Below are 21011 nucleotides of genomic sequence, written 5' to 3'. Positions count from 1 at the left end.
CGCTGTGTGTACATGCATGTGTGTGTGCTGTGGATATGCGTGTGTGTCTCTGCGCTGTGTGTACATGCATGTGTGTGCTGTGAATGCATGTGTGTCTCTGCGCTGTGTGTACATGCATGTGTGTGTGCTGTGGATATGCGTGTGTGTCTCTGCGCTGTGTGTACATGCATGTGTGTGTGCTGTGGATATGCATGTGTGTCTCTGCGCTGTGTGTACATGCATGTGTGTGTGCTGTGGATGCATGTGTGTCTCTGCGCTGTGTGTACACGCATGTGTGTGTGCTGTGGATATGCATGTGTGTCTCTGCGCTGTGTGTACACGCATGTGTGTGTGCTGTGGATATGCATGTGTGTCTCTGCGCTGTGTGTACACGCATGTGTGTGCTGTAGATATGCACGCATGTCTGTGTGTGCCGCATATATATGTATGTGTGCGCCGCGTGCACATTTATATGTGTGAGATAGAGGATTTCAGGATGGTCCCTTCAGGACAGTTAAGTCAAGTAAATGGTATAAGCCAGGCTTTCCAGGATAAAAAGTATAAACCGCCTTCAGCTCTCAGCATGAACCAGGCAGGCCCTTAACATAATCCTTACACATCCCAATGAAGTAGGCATTACCATTCTCCCTGTTTCACAGCTGAACAAATAGCAGCTCAGAGAGGTTGAGCAGCTTACCCAAAGGCACACAGCTAGAAAGGGGCAGGATTAGGATTCAAAACTATGATGCCCCCAAACACACATTAGTGGGTAGGCAGGTGTGACCATCCTGCTGCTGGAGAGCATCCTGGGGAGGAAACTAGGGCACAGCAAGGAGAAAAGCACGGTGGGCGTGCACCCACCTGCCAAACTGAGTGTGCTGAGGACGAACTGGGTGCCGTACAAGATGGTGAAGCAGCAGTCTTCCTTCTGGCGGACGGCTTTCGCACGCTCAAAATCCTTGGAGCTCTTCCCTGGGCGGATTTCCTTTATTTCCATGATATCCACTGAAAGAAAATTAACATGAGCCAATGAGAGGCTGGAGTTCACACCACCTGAGGATGCAGCCACACGCCCGCACCCCAGACACGCAGCCCGATAAATTTTCCTTTTGCTTTGGTTAGTGTGAAATGAGTTTCCGTCACTTGTGACCCTAAGAGTCCCGGGACATACATCTCAGTTCTTGCACTGAACAGAGCAACGGGAGAGTGAGGTAACCCTGGAAATGAGGGAGTTGGGAAGGAGAGCTGAGCTTTGACCCGGGCTACAGAAGAAGTCAGAACCGGGTCTAGACAGGTGAACAAAGGCATTTAGTGTCTGGGGTGAAACAGCACGGAAGGTCCAAGGTCACTCACACGTAGCAACAGGAGGAAGGGGCAGAGAATGAACTTAGGGGGGAGGGTGATGGCATGAATGAAAAGCTTCTGCTTTCTTACCACGGGTCTAGCTAGACTGAAAACAGCTTGGGGGACAAGAGTCATGAAGGAATGTGAAAAGACTTTCAATAAACAGCGTTTGCTCTGCATCCTGTGTGTGGCAGTGGTTATACAAATCTACACATGTGATAAAACTCTATAGAACTATGCACCAAAATGAAAACACAATAAACAAATATCGAACACATGTCAAAAATGGCAAAAACCAATCAAGGCCTGTAGTTTATTTAACAATTTTGTACCAGTGTCAATTTCCTGCGTTTGATAACTATGGTTACGAGAGATGTTACCACTGGGGAAGCAGAATGAACGGCACACAGAAACTCTGTACTACTTTTGCACTGTCAAAATGAGTCTAAAATTGTTTCAAACTAAAAAGTTTTAAAAACCACTTATCAATTATGGGGGAGGAGATGTCTCTACACCTTGCGGGGTAGAGAGGTGTGGGGGACACATACCCACTCTTCACCCACCCCCCAGAAACCTGGGAGTCCTTTTATCTTCACTCCTCAAAAACAACACAACACCGATCCTTTGTGTGCGCCGAAATTCACACCTTCTAGGAGGAAATTAGCACTGACTTAACCATCTCAGCAGTTACCCAAGAACATTAAAAGTATTAAGGTTTGTTCTCAGACATTACCCACTTACCCAGCTGACTGCCAGTCAAGAGTCTAGCGACTTTAATGACAAATATGTGGAGACCAAACAGCATGCTCCTGAACAACTATTGGATCAACGAAGAAATCAAAACTTACCTGGAGACAAAGGAAAATGAAAGCATAACATGCCAAAATGTATGGGATGCTGCAAAAGTAGTACTAAGAGGGAAGTTTATAGCAATACAGGCCTACCTCAAGAAAGAAGAAAAATCTCAAATAAACAATCTAACACTATAGCTAAAAGAGCCAGAAAAAGAAGAGCAAAGTCATTAGAAGGAAGGAAATAATAGTAAAAATCAGAGCAGAAATCAACAAAACAGAAACTTAAAAGACAAGAGAAAGAGCCAGCCCTGATGGCCTAGGGCTTGAAGTTCGGTGCTCACTGCTTCGGTGGCCCAGGTTCACTTCCCAGTGACAGAATCGCAGCTCCCGTCAGTCGATAGCCGTGCTGTGGTGGCGTCCCACATAGAAGAACCAGAACCACTTACAACTAGGATATGCAGCCATGCACTGGGGCTTCGGGAGGAGAAGAAAAAATAAAAAAGATGAACGAAACTAAAAGCTGGTTCTTTGAGACAATAAACTAAAATGACAAACCCTTAGCCAGACTCACTAAGAAAAAGAGAAGGTTCAAATAAACACAATCAGAAATGAAAGAGGAGAAATTACAACAGACACCACAGAATTACAAAGGAGTATAAGAGAATACTATGAGAAGCCATACACCAACACATAGGAAAACCTAGAAGAAACAGATAAATTCTTAGAATCGTGCAACCTGGGAATACAAACTGGTGTAGCCACTATGGAAAACAGTATGGAGATTCCTCAAAAAATTAAAAATAGAACTACCATACGATCCAGCCATCCCACTACTGGGTATTTATCCAAAGAGCCTGAAGTCAGCAATCCCAAAAGCCCTATGCACCCCAATGTTTATTGCAGCACTGTTTACAATAGCCAAGACATGGAAGCAACCTAAGTGCCCAGCAACAGACGAATGGATAAAGAAGACGTGGTACATATATACAATGGAATACTACTCAGCTGCAAAACAGAACAAAATCATTCCATTTACAATAACATGGATGGACCTCGAGAGAATTATGTTAAGTGAAATAAGCCAGCGAGAGAAAGATAATCTGTGTATGACTCCACTCATATGAGGAATTTAAAACTACGGACCAAGAACAGTTTAGTGGATACCAGGGGAAAGGTGGGGTGGGGGGTGGGCACAAAGGGTGAAGTGGTGCACCTACAACATGACTGACAAACATTAATGTACAACTGAAATTTCACAAGATTGTAACCTCTCAATAACTCAATTAAAAAAAAAAAAAAAAAAAGAATCGTGCAACCTCCCAAAACCCAATCAAGAATAAACAGAGAGGGGCCGGCCCTGTAACCAAGTGGTTAAGTTCACATGCTCCACTTCAGTGGCCCAGGGTTTCATCAGTTCAGATCCTGGGCGAGGACATGGCACTGCTCATAAAGCCATGCTGAGGTGACGTCCCACATAGCACAGCCAGAAGGACCCACAACTAGAATACACAACTACGTACTGGGGGGCTTTGGGGAAAAGAAGAAGACAAAAAAAGAAAAAAAAGAAGATTGGCAACAGATGTTAGCTCGGGTGCCAATCTAAAAAGAAAAAGACAAACCATTTCTAAAAAAAGAAGAAGAAACAGAGAATGTCAGTAGACCAATCACAAGGAAAGAGATTGAAACAGTAATCAAAAACCTCCCAAAAAACAAAAGTCCAGGACCAGATGGCTTCTCTGGAGAATTCTACCAAACAGTCAAAGAAGATTTAATAATTATCCTTCTCAAACTCTCCCCAAAAATTGAAGAGGATGAGATGCTACCTAACTCATTTTACAAGGCCAAAATTACCCATATACTAAAACCAGACAAGGACAACACAAAAAAGGAAAATTACAGGCCAATATCACTGATGAACATAGATGTAAAAATCCCCAACGAAATATTAGGAAATCGAATACAACAATACACTAAAATACCAAAATCAAATGGGATTTATTCCATGGATGCAGGGAGGGTTCCACATTTGCAAATCAATCAATGTAATACACCATGTTAACAAAACGAAGCATAAAAATTACACGATCAACAGATGCAGAGAAAGCATTTGACAAAATCCAGTAGCATTCATAATAAAAACCCTGAATAAAATGGGTATAGAAGGAAAGTAGCTCGGCATAATAAAGGCCATATATGACAGACCCACAGCCAACATCATACTCAACAGGGAAAAACTGAAAGCCATCCCTCTGAGAACAGGAACAAGACAAGGGTGCCCACTCTCACCACTCCTATTCAACATAGTGCTGGAGGTTTTAGCCAGAGCAATTAGGCAAGAAAAAGAAATAAAAGGCATCCAAATTGGAAAGGAAGAAGTAAACTGTCACTGCTTTTGCAGATGACATGATTCTATATATAGAAGACCCTAAAGAAGCCACCAGAAAACTATTAGAAATAATCAACTACAGCAAAATTGCAGGGTACAAAAATCAACACACAAAAATCAGCTGCATTTCTATACACTAATAACCAACCAGCAGAAAGAGAACTCAAGAACACATCCCATTTATGATCCTGACAAAAAGAATAAAACACCCAGGAATAAATTTAACCAAGGAGGTGAAAGACCTATGCACTGAAAACTATAAGACATTATTAAAAGAAATCGAAGAAGACATAAAGAAATGGAAAGATATTCTGTGCTCATGGATTGGAAGAATAAACATAGTTAAAACGTCTATTACCTAAAGCAAAATACAGATTCAATGCAATCCCAATCAAAATCCCAATGACATTCTTCACAGAAATAGAATGAAGAATCTTCAAATTTATATGGAACAACAAAAGACCCCAAATAGCCAAAGCAATCCTGAGGAAAAAGAACAAAGCTGGAGGCATCACACTCCCTGACTTCAAAATATACTACAAAGCTATAGGAACCAAACAGCATGGTACTGGCACAAAAACAGACACACAGATCAATGGAACAGAACTGAAAGCCCAGAAATAAACCCACACATCTATAGACAGCTAATCTTCCACAAAGGAGCCAAGAACATACAATGGAGAAAGGAAAGTCTCTTCAACAAATGGTGTTGGGAAAACTGGACAGCCACATGCAAAAGAATGAAAGTAGACCATTATCTCGCACCCTACACAAAAATTAACTCTAAATGGATTAAAGACTTGAATGTAAGACCTGAAACCATAAAACTCCTAGAGGAAAACATAAGCAGTACACTCTGACATTGGTATTAGGAGCATCTTTTTGAATACCATGTCTACTTGGGCAAGGGAAACAAAAGGAAAACTAAACAAATGGGACTACAGCAGACTAAAAAGCTTCATAAAGCAAAGGAAACCATGAACAAAAGGAAAAGACAACCCAACAACTAGGAGAAAACACTTGTAAATCATATATCCAACAAGGGGTTAATTTCCAAAATACATAAAGAATTCATACAACTCAACAATAAAAAAATGAACAACTCGATCAAAATATGGGCAGAGGATACGAACAGACATTTTTCCAAAGAAGATGTACAGATGGCCAACAGGCACATGAAAAGATGTTCAATATCACTAATTATTAGGGAAATTCAAATCAAAACTACAATGAGTTATCACCTTACACCTGTCAGAATGGCTATAATTAACAAGACAAGAAATAGCAAGTGTTAGAGAGGATACGGAGAAAAGGGACCCCTCATACACCGCTGGTGGGAATGCAAACTAGTGCAGCTACTATGGAAAACAGTATGGAGATTTCTCAAAAAATTAAAAATAGAAAAACCACATGATCCAGCTATCCCACTACTGGGTATTTATCCAAAGAACATGAAATCAACAATTCAAAGAGATCTCTGCACCCCCATGTTCATTGCAGCTTTATTCACAACAGCCAAGACGTGGAAACCCATCAACAGACGAATGGATAAAGAAGATGTGGTGTATATACAATGGAATATTACTCAGCCATAAAAAAGACAAATCCTGCCATTTGTGACAACATGGATGGAACTTGAGGATATTATGCTAAGCGAAATAAGTCAGACAGAGAAAGAAAAATACCATATGATTTCACTCATATGTGGAAGATAAACAAACAAACAAACACATAGATAAGGAGAACAGATTGGTAGTTACCAGAGGGGAAAGGAGTCGGGGGTGGGCAAAAGGGGTAAAGGGGCACATATTTATGGTGACAGATAAAAACTAGACTATTAGTGGTGAACACGACTCAGTCTATACAGAAGCTGAAATATAACAATATAAACCTCAAATTTACAGAGTTATAAGCCAATATGACCTCAATAAAATAATCTTTTTAAAAAGAGTCTAGTGACTTTAAGGAAATATTATTTTTTTTCCTATCTAGTCTAACAATGATTATCTAACCATCTCTTTCTCCATAAAATATCTCTGAGAGAATATCTGAATTGGCCTACTGTGAGCTTTTATCAAACTTACAGCAAAATTATAATAAAAACTTGATCCATGTACATAACTAAAGAAAATATTCCAGATAATGTAACACTGTCTTCAGGCAATCACCAAGTCTTATCAATTCTACTTTCTAAATTGCTCCTGAATCTGTCAACTTGTATCCATTTCCATGGTCAACACCATAATCCCAGCCACCGTTATCTCCTGCTTGGTCTAGTGAAGTAGCCAGAAGTTACCCCCAGCCATCTTTATGAAATACAAATATGCTCAGGCCACTCCTGGGCTTCAAACCTTCTGATGGCATGCCAGTGCCCTTGGGACTAAGAACAAGGCCCAGTGTTAACCCTCACTCTCCACGTTCCAGCCACCCTGGCAAGTGCGTGGTGCTCACTCCCACCACAGGACATCAGCATGTGCTGTTGGATCTGCCAGGAATGCTCTTAGCCCGGTTAGCTCCAAGCTCTCCTTCCAGTTTCAGCTCCATCATCATCAAACTCACAGAAAACCCTTCAACTCCTGCTATGCTACAGACTAAGCCCCTCTCCCCCATAGCACTGAACAGAGGCAAGTGCTTATTGGTGTGAATCATGGATTCACAGTGTTTACCACGGATGGTGCTCCTTTCCTCATCACTGTATCCCACCCCTGGCAAAGTAGGTGGTACACAGTGGAACCCAATAAATAGTTGTTGATAGAGGAAGGAGACAGAGTGAGATGAGGACACAGGGACAGAACTGGAAATGGGACAAAGAGGGAGAGAGACACATACTGATATGAACATAAATGGAGACACCCAAACACGGTAAAAGAGGGACAGACACACCAGACATGAACAGAGGACAAGCCACCCAGATGAGGAGGGAGAGAGACACAAACACGCACACATACAGTCAGAAAGAGAGAAAGAAACATGGCAGATGGAAAGAGAATGAAATAACAACAGCCAGTCTAATGATGCAAGTGGCCCCAATCATCCATACACTGCCTTTCTCATCAGCACAAGCAAGCAACCTCACTTTGGAAGCCAGTCCTGTCCCAGGAGCGGGCAGGCATCCACCCTTATCAGCCAGGACTGGTCGCCTCCATTGTGTCATCTTGACTCCTTCCCTCTTTCTTCTCCCCAGATGTGTTTGGCTTATTCATCATACTTCTGAAAAGACTATGCTTTCTCCATTGGACTGCCTTTGCTCCTTTGTCAAAGATCAGTTGACTCTATTTATGTGGGTCTATTTCTGGGCTCTCTACTCTGTTCCACTGATCTAACTGTTTATTACTTCACCAACACCTCATTGTCTTGATAACTCTAGCTTTACAGTGAGTCTTGAAGCCGGGTGGCGTCATCCTCTGACTCTGTTCTTCAGTATTGCGTTGTCTATTCTGGGGCTTTTGCCTCTCCATATAAACTTTAGGATCGGTTTGTCAGTATCCACAGAATAACTCGCTGGGACACTGATTGGAATTGTGTTGAATCTATACATCACGTTGGGAAGAAGTGCCACATTGAGTCTTCCGATCCATGAAGGACTAGCTATTCATCACACGTTCAACCCTTAGCCAGACATTCTGCTAGATGTACTTAGTCCTGGCCCTTACGAGTCTTACAGACACCTTGGCCTCATCCACAAGGATAAAAATAAAGGCATCAGTAACCATGTGAAACTCTCATTCATCAGCACAGTGCTGATGCTTTGCATGTTGTCACAGGTGAGTTCCCTGGAACCCAAGCCTGAGGCAGAGACATTTGTTCAGGTGTTGGGGGGCGGGCAGGGCCTCAAAGGAGAAGGGACTGCGGGAGCAGGATGAGGCCAGAGAAGAAAGCTAAATCAGGCGGTAGTCCCAGTAGAGGATGGGCTTCATTCAGCCTGGTCACACGGAGCCTCTGGAGCACGGACCACACCAGGGATGTGGGTCTTCCTGGAGGCAGGGAGGCTGGCCTCTTGGGAGAGAGGTGCGCGGGCATGGTAACCAGATCTGGGTGGGGCAAGACAGCACCTCTACACTGACTCATCGGTCCTCACAACACTATGAGGCAGGTACAGTGACTGTCCCTATTATACAGATGAGGAAATGGAGGCATGAAGACACGAAGGACCTTGGGCCAGGGTCACCAGCTGGCAAGTGGAAGAGCCAGGATTTGAACCCTTCTCGTGGTCAAGCAGGTGACTCTGAGAAGCAACACAAGGCTATGCAGATCCTCTTCCCACTGTGCCCCGCCAGCAAGTCCCACCGTGCACACACGCAAGTGCACACACGCACAAGTACACAGCTGCCTCCTGCCCGGCACGGATCTCATTTAAGTGACTTCTCCTCCAAACTGCCTTCCTTCTCCACCTTGCTGCACTGACCCATCCTGTCATTTCCACATCCGTCCTGTGAAGTCGCTCACCAGCACCATCTCCGTTTATAGGGTGATTTGTTTACCCGGGTCTCTGCGCTCTCCTCTAAGCCCCAGGGGAACAGGAATCGTGTCTGTCCCATTCACAACTGGAGCCACACTGCTGCCTACGGAAGAGCCTGGCTCGGAGCAGCTCAGATATCCAGGGAATGAATGAAGGACGTTTCTCGGGTATCTTGGTTTGGCTTTCCCCAGAAGCAGACCCTGAGACAAGGGTTTGAGCACAAGCAGTTGGTTTGGGAGGTGATCCCAGGAAACTGGTAGAGGAGTGGGGAAGTGAGACAGGGAAGGAAGGAGCTGATAAGGCGGTTGCTATGTTATCAAGCTGGTACCCAGTAGGCACCTGGAGCTGACCCCATGGAGGACTCTCAGAGTCCCTCAGGGTTTGCCCCACCCAGGAGGGAGGCACCTAGGGGATTCATCCCCAATCCCATCTGCTTTTGACTGACGGCTGCCTCCAGGGGCCTTAACTCCCAGCCCTCGGACTGAGGGCTGCAGTGTTCACACCGAGCTGCCTTCAACACTCAGAAGCAACCGCTACTGAGATCGGGTCAGCCTGCGGCAGCCTCTGCGACATCAGGTCACCGACCTGGTAGTTTCCATGCTGCCCCCACGGGATGCAGGAAGGAGCAGGTGTCAGGGATCAAAGGCCCAGCATCTTTCTAGTTCAGGCAGAACAGTGATGGATGCAGACCAATCCCAGTGATTGAAGAGAACAGCTTCTCCGGGCTCCCCCAGGAGAGCCGCTACATGGAGACGGGACGAGCTATTACTGCTCCTGTCCATCCAGCACCCCAAGGGGATCCTGGGCCAGCAGGTGGTTCTGGGAGTACAGATAATCAGCATGCTCTCTCTTCTTTAATATAACAGCTTTATTAAGATACAGTTCACATACCATACAATTCATCCATTTAAAGTGTACAATTCAAGGGCTTTTAATATATGCACAGACTTGTGCAACCATCACCAGAGTCAATTCAAGAAAATTTTCATCATCACAGAGAGAAAGCCATACCCTTGAGCGATCCCTCCCCAGCCCCCTCTCAGCCCCACAGCAGCCGCTGGCAACCATGAATCTACTTTCAGTCTCTACAGATTTGCCTGTTCTGGGCATTTCCTATAAATGGGATCATAGTCCTTTGTGTCTGGCTTCTTTCACTTAGCAGAATGTTGTCAGGGTTCACCCGTGTTGTAACATGTGTCCACACTTCACCCCTTTCTACTGATGGCCAGTACTCCACTGCACGAGAGACCGCCTTTTATTTATCCATTCATCCATCAATGGACATTCGGGCTGCTTCCACCTTTCAGCTACCGCGAATAGTGCAGCTATGAACACTCGCGTACAAGTTTCTGTTTCCAATTCCCTGGGGTATCTCCTAGGAGTGGAAAGCAGTCCTTTACCCACTACATGCTCAGGGCTGCAAGCATAATTGTGAGGTGCCCCCTTCATGCCATGGGCTGTCCAGCCACCAACCCAGGCCAGGGAGAATGCTCACACATGTTTAGCCAGCCACCTGCTGCGCGTGCACCTGTGGCTGGGGCCTCCGTGAGGAGAAGGTGGTGGTGGAGCCACCGCCAAGCGCTTCGCAACTGTCACTACCCCTTCCCAGGCCTTCTGAGCAAGCAAGGGTCAGCTCCGGAGGCACGAGAGGGCTGCCCAATGTCCGGCCACCCCTCTGACTACCAGGAGCCCCAAGGAAGCAGGAAGGAAATGTCTCGCGGGGGGGTGGGGGTGGTTTGCTATTTGGTAATCAGCAGAGTCTGAGGGGCCCGCTGAGCTCTTTTGTTGATGTGCTCAGCACCTGATCCTGCTTCACACAGGGGCACCTCGCTGAACGACAACCCACCGCCCATGGGTGTGGAGTGCGAGGCGGGAGGGGCGGTAAAGCCGGCTGCACTCATCCAGGTTAATCCCAAGCCGCCCCTCTGACCTGCAGCAGGAAATACAGTCCTAGTTCTGGGGTTGCAAAGTCACATGTTCCCAGGGGAACACGAGAAGCGTGTAGCTGGTTGATCAGTGGATGAACTCTGGAACCAGCCCACCTGGGTTCAAATCCCAGCTTATAACGGGAGGCTGCGAGCAGGAACTTCACCTCTCCGTGCCTCCATTTCCTCGTGTGACCAACAGGAGCACTGACAGTCTCCCCACACAGTGCTCTTGGAGGATTAAATGAGCATGTGTCTGTGTACACGGGTGCGTGTGCGCATGCGTGCGTATGAAAACGGCACCTGGTAAATTTAATAAAGATGCAGTACTTCTAAGCGCTCATTAGCTATTATGTTTTAAATAATTTTTTAAATTATTAATGCAATTGAATAAAGCTGGACGCATATAAGGTGTAAGACAACAGTCTCTCAGTTTATCTGATGTGGAAATGGAAGAGGCGGATCCATGGGTACTGATACGGAAACAACTCCACAACAAATTATGTAAATAGGATACTGGATGTATGTGCCTGTGTCTGTGTGTGTGTGTCCACGTGTGCATACACACATGTGCATGCACGTATTGATACAGGTGTCCATCACCATTCAAATGCTCACTCTCTGAACAGCCACTGTAACTTGCAAACAGTTTTTACCCCAAATGCACCACCCAGATGACACGCCAGCCAGAGGACATGCACGTGCACGCGCCGATGAAAGTACTGCTGTGCGTCAGTCTGCAAGAGGCGAGGAGCACGCCCAGTGCTCTCAGTGTTGAAAATCATCACACATCAAATGCAGTGTCCTGCCCACCCTCCTGAGTCCCTCCTGTGTCCTACAGTTTACTGCTGACCGGCAAACTGCCAACTGGGGTACAATTTAGATGACGCCTTTAGTTTTTAACTGATTATTTCATTGTCATTTCTATTAAGTTACAAAATAGTTAGAGGACAAAAAAAAAAATCAAAATTCAAAACCAATACTATATAGTATCCTACGTACTATTTGCAAACACGGCCAGTAACAAGCTCATTAAAGCATCAAATACTTAGGAATTTGTTGTTGTCGATGCTTTGTATTTGTGCAGAAACATTTGATGGGTTGGTTTCTGGGTATTTAAGGGTGTTAAGTATTACTTGGGAAATCAGGTGGGTTTCTTACCATTGGTTGGTTGGTAACGCATCACCAGGTATATGATGTAATATACCACTATCCACAAATGATGCTTCCATCATGTTTTCAGGAAAGCACTAGGCTCAGCTAAGAAGGGATGCTCGTATTTGCGCATCTGTACATATGTGTGCAAATGCATGAGAAAAGGGGTAAAAAAAAACAAAGATTCCCACCAATTTGTTGACAACAGGGGTTACTGGCGGGAAGGGTGACAGGCACATGGTGGGCCAGGGGGACTTGATCTGCATTGGTCGGAGGTTTTGCCAAGAGCACACAGTCATGAAGATGACCGACTTTATTTTCGAAGAAGGCTCCAGTGGCCAGAGCTCAGACGGTGCAACGCTCGTGCGGTGGGGCTCAGCAGCCGTGTTTCCTGCTTGACGAAGTGAGATAACACCACCACAGCGGCGGTCTCTGCACAAACCCCTTCCCAGCACCACCTCGGGTCTTCCTCAGTCCGGCCACCCCTCCACAGCCCTCCCCACCCATCACCTACAGACACACGCTTGGGGTTCTCAGCCCCTCCCACTCCTCGCCTCACTCCACCACCCCCTTTGCCCATTGTCCCCATGACCCTGTTCTTCAAACTCCTATTTCCTTTCCCCTCCCACTCTTGATTCTAGGCCGCTCTCAGGCTGCTCCCCACGCCTGGAACATCCTCCTGGCCTCGCATCAGGCATGCGGCCTTTTCCCCAGTTCCACACTCGACCTCAAGTGGCACCATCCCCAATGAGCTTAACAAATATCTTCAAGGAAGCTCCCCAGGTATTTGGGGGAAGACAGACAGACAAGGCTTGGACACCTTCCCATTCATGCTCCCACCCAGATCTTTCTTTAAGTCATTCAACAAACAGGTAGTTACTGCGCATCACCCTGAGTGCCAAGATGAAGCAGAGAGATACAGTTCCCATCTTTGGAAGCTCAGAGCCAGGAAGGGAAGACAGACACTGTGCAGACCAGCACACGAATGCGTAAACCTACAATTGCGCTGAACACCTCAAAGACGCAGAATAAAGTCTACGCCGGCACTTCTCCCCCACGAGGGGGAGAAAGGCTTCCCTGAGGGCTGGGTCTTGGCTGAACTCTGAAGGCTGGAGTTAACTTGATGAAGTGGGAAGGAGGCCCTGGGAGGAGTCCTGGAGTGCAGGGACCTCGGTCCGAATCCTGGCTCTGCTCCCCAACCGCGTGTGGGAGCCTGGGCGAGTCACCTGCCTCCTCTCTGCTCTTTCCTCCTCCGCACAGACAGTGAGAACCACACCTCCTTCACAAGATGAAATGACATTAAATAAAGACCACAGAGCCCCCGGAGGTCTCAGTCAAGGTTTGTTTAGCTATTGGGATGAATGTTCTTTCGTACCACCTTTCCATAACACCACCGCCCCTGCTGGAGGTTTCATTTTGTCTCAGTGTTGCTATGGCTCAGTGGAGGACCCTGCTTTAACAAACCCAGCGTGTTGGGTTACTTCACACACAGAGGAGCATCAGACCTCAAGGCCAGATAAATAACTGAGATGCACCACAGAACACGCAATTATAAAAGGTTCAACAGATGGGGAGCCAGAAAGAGCCCAGCTTTAGAAGAACCTAGCAGACACGTGCTTAAAGTCCACCCTACCTGTCAAAGCCATACTCGGGATGCGTTTCTTTATTCTGGCTTAGCCTCTACTTTCTGACCTGTAAAATGGGGAAATAATATCCATCCCACAGGTAGACAGACCTGAAAGAACTTGGCAAAATGTAAACTTTTCTATGAGTTTTAGATAGCAAAAATTATTTTAAAGCCTAGAAAAGGAGGGTGGGGCAGCTGTCTTCATCTTCTGTGTTAAAAAACAATAAATAATTGTGGAGACTGTGCTGATGGCCAGCAGAGAATATCCCAGCTTCCCACTTCTATACGAAGAGATTCTTCCAGAAAACGACACTCAGATAACTAGGCAGCTGTTCCTATAAAGCTTTGTAACCATGCAGAAATGTCTGATGGATTGATTCATACATGTTTAAGAGTTGTAAGTGACACTGGAGAAATCGATGGGGTTTCTCTTCCCTGCGGGGACTCTCTCTCCCCCAGAAGCAGGGAACACTCTCGGAAAGGAGAGTCCAGAAGAAGGAACTAGGCCTGCCCAGCTCAGCTTCCCTGTCCAGTTCTGGTCCAACCCAGCCCCCAGGAACCAGATGCCCTGCCCTCTGTAAGAGGGGGGCTGCCTCTAATACACCTGTGGGCATCCAACAGGGCTCGACAGAGTGAACAGGTCAGAGGTCAGGGGCCAGAGATCAACTCTAAGCCAGACTCTCGAGGGAGTTCAAACACAGAGCGGACCTTCTCAGAGCCATTTATCAGTTACCTCAATTGTTTCCAAACTCAGGAGAAGATGAGAAAAAGAGCTTTATGAACTGGCCAGCTAAAACGCCAAACACTGACCATCAAATACTTCTTTAAATATTCATTGTTTTAGTGTCACTTAAATTCGATGTTTTCTCTCTCCTACTGGAAACTAAATGACAGTGATCCCATGCATGTTGACATGGGAGATGACTTAATGCACCTACATTTTGTTATGTCTTAATTGTGATGTATTTTATTATGAATTGGAAAAAATACACATCTAGCAGTTCCTTCTATATAAATTTAAATTAAAAACAGTGAGTCAATTTTAAAATATGGATTAGTATAAAACAGGTGATATGCAGATATGATAAAAATTGTCACGGCATCAAAGGAAGGACTCACTCACTACCTTACACATGGCCTATTTGTAATTTGCTTTCCTTTAAACCAGTACTGCATACCAAAATTATACAGAGGGCCTTCATTGCACAAAAACCAAATGTATATAGATTTTTTTCCCCCCGCTGAATCAACCAGTTTTTGGTTTGGGGCTTTCCTGGAGCCATATGTGCTCCTGACACTATTTCTCCAATTTCAGTCACTTGATTATCAACTTGGTCAAGCCTGCCACCTCTGCAGGGTGCTGGCACTGTCTGTGTAATATTTGTCTTTAAATCGACTCACCTTTTTCACTTGAATAGACATATTTTAAGAATGAGTTTATGTCCTCAAAAGAAAACCAGTTCCACCCACCATAATAATAGGAACTGTAAAATAACAAAGTCAGTGGAAACAGAACAATATTATTAAACTCTGCCTAGAAATAGCCGACGCCAAAGGCAAAGCCTCCAGCGTGGGTCTGAGTTATGGAAGGAGAGAAGCGACTGTCAGAGGCAGTGAGGCCGTGTGACACTCCTGGATGGAGACAGAAGTCAGAGCGGTGTTCACCTCGTGGGGGCAGCAGGTCTTGGAGGTTGGTGGGTGGTCTAGATCCGATCTGGGGGGTGGGAGGCAGTGGTCAAAGAGGTGTACACACGTGTAAAGTTGAGCGTACACTCACCATTTGTGCATTTTACCATGTACGTGTTCTACCTTATTAAAGGAAACTATGTCATTCAAAAAGAGACATGAGAAAACTTTCCAAACGGAGGTGGGTGTGGCTATTAAGAGGGAACCCGAGGATCCCTGTGTTCACGGAACTGCTGGATATCTTGACTGTGGTGGGGGATACGGAAACCTATCCAGGTGACAAAACTGTCTAGAACTAAACACACACACACACAGAGCGCAAATAAAACGGGGGACATCTGAAGACCCGTGGGCTGATCGACGGCAGTATCCCCAGCTGTGACGTCATACCATAGTTTTGCAAGATGTTCCCATTGGGGAAACGGCGTAAAGTCTACATGGGACCTCTCTGTTTTGTTTCTTACAACCTTATGTGAATCTACAATTATCCTAAAAACATTTTCAATTGAAAAATACAGAGTATCAAGAAGGAAAGGAAAAAAACCATGTTAGTACCAAACAGGTGTTTTCCTTGACATGATCCAAAAGGCCAATGAGGAGCCGAGAAGGGAACCGTGCTCCCACCATCAATTCACACCATCGATTCACGTTCCCTGAGCCCTGTGGAAACCATGCTTTGCCGTGGCACCTGAGGCAGGGTCTCCCCTGGGGGACACGGGAGAGAGCATCCCAACCCTGTCACTGGGATATTTCTCCCTTCTAGAAGCCAACTCTGTACCCCGCCTTCCGCCAGGATCCATACTATTTCCAGCCAGGCCAGAAATAGATGCTCCTGCAGCCTTCTGATAAGCCGGTGACGGAGCCCCAGAGGAAGAGGCCTGCAGGGGGCCCATAGCTGGGCCTGGCTTGGAGGCGCACTCATTCACAAAGGGCAAAGACGACAGCCGAGAACACGATTTCTACGAACCATCCCAAGGCGTCTGCATGCTCACGGTCCCCGCAGAGGGGCACACGTGGACCCCCTCTGAACGACAGCCTCTCATTTCCTCACACCCCACCCTGACCTCCATCCAGCGAGCAGCACTGCACATAAACATGTGCCCATTCTTTGAGGCTGATGGTTCATCTTTTGCTGTTGTTTTTTTATAGGAAAAATAAGGTTCTAATAAGCACATAGACAATTATCTCAACTTTGACCAGCAGGGGTAGAGAAAATTCTAAAGGTTGACTGATGCTGAATCCTCCCATGGAAAACGCCGGTCCTCATCTTCCTACCAAGGACCTCTTGGCTTCAGAGGAAACCAAAGAGGAGAAAAGGGAAAGGAAGCCACATTTATAGAAACATCTGGTACAGCCAGGCAGCACACAAGAGATTTTGTTTTTTTTGAGTGGGAAGATTGGCCCTGAGCTAACATTTGTTGCCAATGTTCCTCTTTTGTTTTTTCTTTTTTTCTCTCTCCAAAGCCCCAGTACATAGTTGTATATCCTAATTGTAAGTCATTCTAAGTTCTTCTATGTGGGACGCCACCACAGCATGGCTTGATGAGAAATGCACAGGTCCACACCCAGGATCCAAACCGGCAAACCCCAGGCCACCAAAGCAGTGTGCAAACTTAACTGCTCGGCCACGGGGCCGGCCCCCTACACCAGAGATTCTGGCCCACGCACGCTCATGTGAGGCTAAGACCAACACCTGCCTTCCACAGATGGGGAAACCGAGGCAGAGACTCAATGGCTTTCCAAGGCCATAATGGTCGAGCCAGGATTGGATCCCCAGCAGTCCAGCTCCTAAGCCTGCACTCTGAACCACAACACAGGGAAGATGAGCTCTTTTCCAAGGAAGACCTCCCCCGTGCTCACAGCTTGCCGTGGCCAACCGGGTCCTGCTGGATTCCTCCTCTCAGGAGCATCCTTGCAAAACTCTCGGCCCCAAAACCCCTACAGGCAGGGGTGGCTCGTGGAGTTTCACAGTCTATGGACCACCAGCCAGCTGTCCATCATCTCACTGTTGCCTCCTGCACCCCGAAGAGGTGAGTGGCTGCTGTTACCAGCACCTTCATTTTGCAGAGGAGGAAACTGAGGCTCCAACAAGTTGGGTGAGCTGGGGTCCGAGCCCTGCTGGTCCAGCCCCAGAGCTGGCATTCTCCAACCCCACCCGCACCGGCTCCTGTGTTGGGGCTCTCGCGCAGACAGACCTACCAGTTCTGCCAGCAGCACAGGGAGCCCTGCCCAGGTCAGGTCCAGGGTGGAAACATCTGACTTGGAGAGAGAACAGACCGGACCCTCCTTACAAAATATTTATTAGGTGCCAGAGCTGACTTCACCGTCTCCTTAATCCTCCCGCCAACCTTGGGAACAAACCCCCATTTTCCAGAGTCAGCTCAGGAAGGTGAAGTCATTCACTCAGGGCCACCTGGCTGGGCCTTGATGCCAAAGTCATCAGGGCAGTGATGCAGGGGCATCTCAAGGTGGGCCTGGTTCTTCCTCTCCCAGCTCCGCTTCCGAGGGGGCTGCTCACACAACGGCTTCTCAGAAAACCCTGGGGTGAATGGGCTAGATTCTGGCTAAAGGTGGGTCCTTTCTTGGGAGCCAAGTCTCAGCAGGCGGACAGAGATGCCAAAAGTATTGAGGGCTCCTGTTGCCAGAGTCAGTCGTTAGATAAAACAGGTGGAAATACATTTTCACCTCGTTAGTGATCATCAGGACAGGCCAAGGGTTTCCAGACGCCTCCCCACGGCAGGAGGCCACGTTGGCCAGAACACTGGCTCAGGACCCTTCGGACTGACCGACAGAGTCATGATCAAGGGAATGGGCCCAGAGGGATGTGGACAGACTGCCAGAGAAGGCCCAGGTTGTCCAGAAGCCCCTCCCAGAGCCTGGGGTGAGCGTTCCACAGGCCAGGTCACAGACCACTTGGCCCTCTTGGCCTAGAAAGTCCTGCTCTAAGCAGCAAAGCCCTCATTCCTCAGAAGGGTGACTTCATCCCGGGGTTCTCGAACACCAGCCGCGGTAGCCTCGAGCCAAATGCTCCTCTTTGCAGACCAGGAGCAGGTTCTGCGAGGAGCCCATGACCGGGAAAGGAAAGGCCTGGCTCAAAGGCCCCTTCTCTGGGACAGCTTCCCTTCCTCTCCTCGACTTCCCCTTTCCTGGTTCCCATCACTCTTATGGTAACTACTCGTTTCACAGCACGGCGCAAGCTGGGCACCCAAGAAGGCTTCAGATAGTTCCTGACCGTGGATGCCTGGACCTCCAGCACGTTAACACTTCCTGTGCGGGCACTCAGCCTGCTCCCTGACAGCTAAGGGGCACCCGCGGGCTCCCCTACCCGACCCAAAGCAGGAGGGCCGGCTCCATCTCATTCTTCAGCCTCATAGAAACGGGGTCTGGCCCTTACTCTGCCCTCAGTCAATTCAGTTATCAGACTGCTCACGGAAATTTCACTAAAGTGGGAACTTCTGCTTAAAAGGAAAAAACGAGCAAGCATTAGGAGAAAGTCCTTTACCCGCTTGTTGCTTAACCTGAGGATTATTCCTAAAAAGCAGCTACCGTGTGGAGCGGAGGCCAGGAGAGAGATGCCGACCGCGTCCTCCACTGCCACGATCACAATGGCTAACATCCCCCAAGTATTCACCCTGAGTCAGACACTGAGTGAAGGCTTTACATGCATTTCCTCATTTGAGCCACATGCTATCACCACAATATTATTATTATTACTCCCATTTAACAGAGGAGAAGCCTGAGGCTGAAAGACGACAAACCCCACAGCTGGTAACTGTCCCCAAGCTCCCAAGCCCAGTGGTGGGGCGTGACCGGCTCCAGCAAGACAATGGCCTGCAGAAGTTGGTCCCTTCCGCTGGGGACAGAGAAGGGCCCCGCTGGCCCTGCTTTGCCTTTGCAAATAAGTCTTCACTGTGGTTAGCAAGCCAGCCCTTCATTTCCCCACCAGGCTCAGAGTTTTGCAAACCAAGGTTGGGGGGTGGGGGGTGGCAGTTCCTGTTACAGCTGAGCTAGAAGGTGAGAGTCTTCCTTCCCTTTTAGAGAAGGCGGGATTGGGGCAAGAGGGGTCCCCCAATAACCTCCAGCCCGGGCAGGTCCCTCTCGAGTGCCCCCTGCACTAGGATCTGAGTCCAGCACGGGTGGTATGAAAACATGTCTGACTCCACAGCCTGGGGCCAAAACCCACAACCTGCCTCCCCCTTTCCCAGCATCTGTCAGGGACCCAGCCTGGGCTCCCAACTGGAGCTCGGTGTCAGGCAGAGGTCCAAATCCCACGCCACCGTGTCACGGCCACCCACCCCCTCTGGCTCCCGTTGCCCCCTGTACAATGGAGACACAATAAGTGGGGCTGCCTCGCAGAGCTGACGTGAGGATTTAAGGAGACAACAGTTCACATCAAAGAGCTCAGCAGAGTGCGTGACACACAGCTGGTGCTAAATGTTTGCTGTTCTCATCCACAGACCACCATGGTGACGGTAAGGTCCATCCACTCATTCAGGCAACAGAGGTGCTGGGGGCCCACGGGCCTGGCACTGTTCTGGGAGCTGCGGATACCAAACAGACCAATCCCTGCCCTGGAGGAATTACGTTCCAAGGTGGGCAGACATAAGCACATCAATGCATATTACTTCTAGTACCGGTAAGTGTTATAAGAATTAAACCAAAACAGAGTAAGGCATGGTGGGTGACAGGACAGGAAAGGAGTTCTGGTAGCAGGTGTGATCAGGGAGGCCTCCTCGGAGGAGGTGCCCTCCAAGCTGAGGCTTGAAGGAAGGAAGGGCAAATCCATGAGGATGTCTGGGGGGAAATATTCCAAGAGCAAACAGCAAGTGCAAAGGCCACCTAGAGGAAAACATGCATGGGGTGTACTAGGAACAGCAGGAGGTCACTGGCTGGGACGAGCTGCGTATGCTCCCTGGAGACTTCCTGGCCGCAGTGCCTGCCCACCTCACCCCTCCTGCCTATACATTCTGATCACATCAGCTCTGCATCTAGACATTCAATCATTCCACCCGCCTGGAGCCTGCACCTGTACAGTCTTTGCAACTGCCTGGAGCCCCATCCCCTCATCTTTCTCGTCCCTCTCCACTGGCACCCACTGTATTCATCCGGCTCCCTCTGGGGTCCTCTGAAGTCTGCTGTGGCCCTTGGTGAACGTTCTTACCATTATTTATTTAGTTCCACCTCCCTGCTCCCGGAAAGCAGGAAGTGTCCTGCTCATTTCTGCATCCACGCATTGAGGCAAGTGCCTGGCGCCAAGAAGGGACTCCGTCAAGGGGGAGAACAAGGCCCCTGGAGAGCGTTTGGCAATCCAGCAATTAGGCTGGAAATGTGCATTCCCTCCCACCAGGCGAGTCCACCTCTCAGGCTCCACCTGCAAGAAGCTCCCACCCATGCCCACCGCAGCACCGCTCGCCACTGCAAAGGAGACAGGGAAGCCACATGAATGTCCAGCATCAGAAGAGTGAGCCAACTGGCTCTGGTCATCAATGGATCACTCCACAGCAAGTGAAAAAAGATCGATCTATACGTGTTGTGGTATTCTAGACGGAACATGGAACAGAAAAAGAACATTCGTGGAAAAACTGGTAAAACCCAAATAAAGTCTGGAGTTAACAGTCACGTACCGATGTTGATTTCCTGGTTTGGGCAAATTCAT

At 47.7% G+C, this 21011-nt stretch overlaps 1 protein-coding gene across 1 annotated transcript in view; it reads right to left on the bottom strand.

Moving 5' to 3' along the window:
- The window catches only part of PLCG2 (phospholipase C gamma 2), a 155479-nt gene that overhangs the window by 93519 nt on the left and 40949 nt on the right, over window positions 1-21011 (bottom strand). The window contains exon 3 of the mRNA XM_070500217.1: window positions 841-984. Within this exon, the coding sequence (XP_070356318.1) occupies window positions 841-984 (144 nt within the window). The remainder of the gene's footprint in view (window positions 1-840; window positions 985-21011) is intronic.

The sequence above is a fragment of the Equus asinus genome, chromosome 28, assembly GCF_041296235.1.
Source record: "Equus asinus isolate D_3611 breed Donkey chromosome 28, EquAss-T2T_v2, whole genome shotgun sequence".
NCBI classification, from domain to species: Eukaryota; Metazoa; Chordata; class Mammalia; order Perissodactyla; family Equidae; genus Equus; species Equus asinus.
This window is presented reverse-complemented; position numbering and strand designations above follow the sequence as displayed.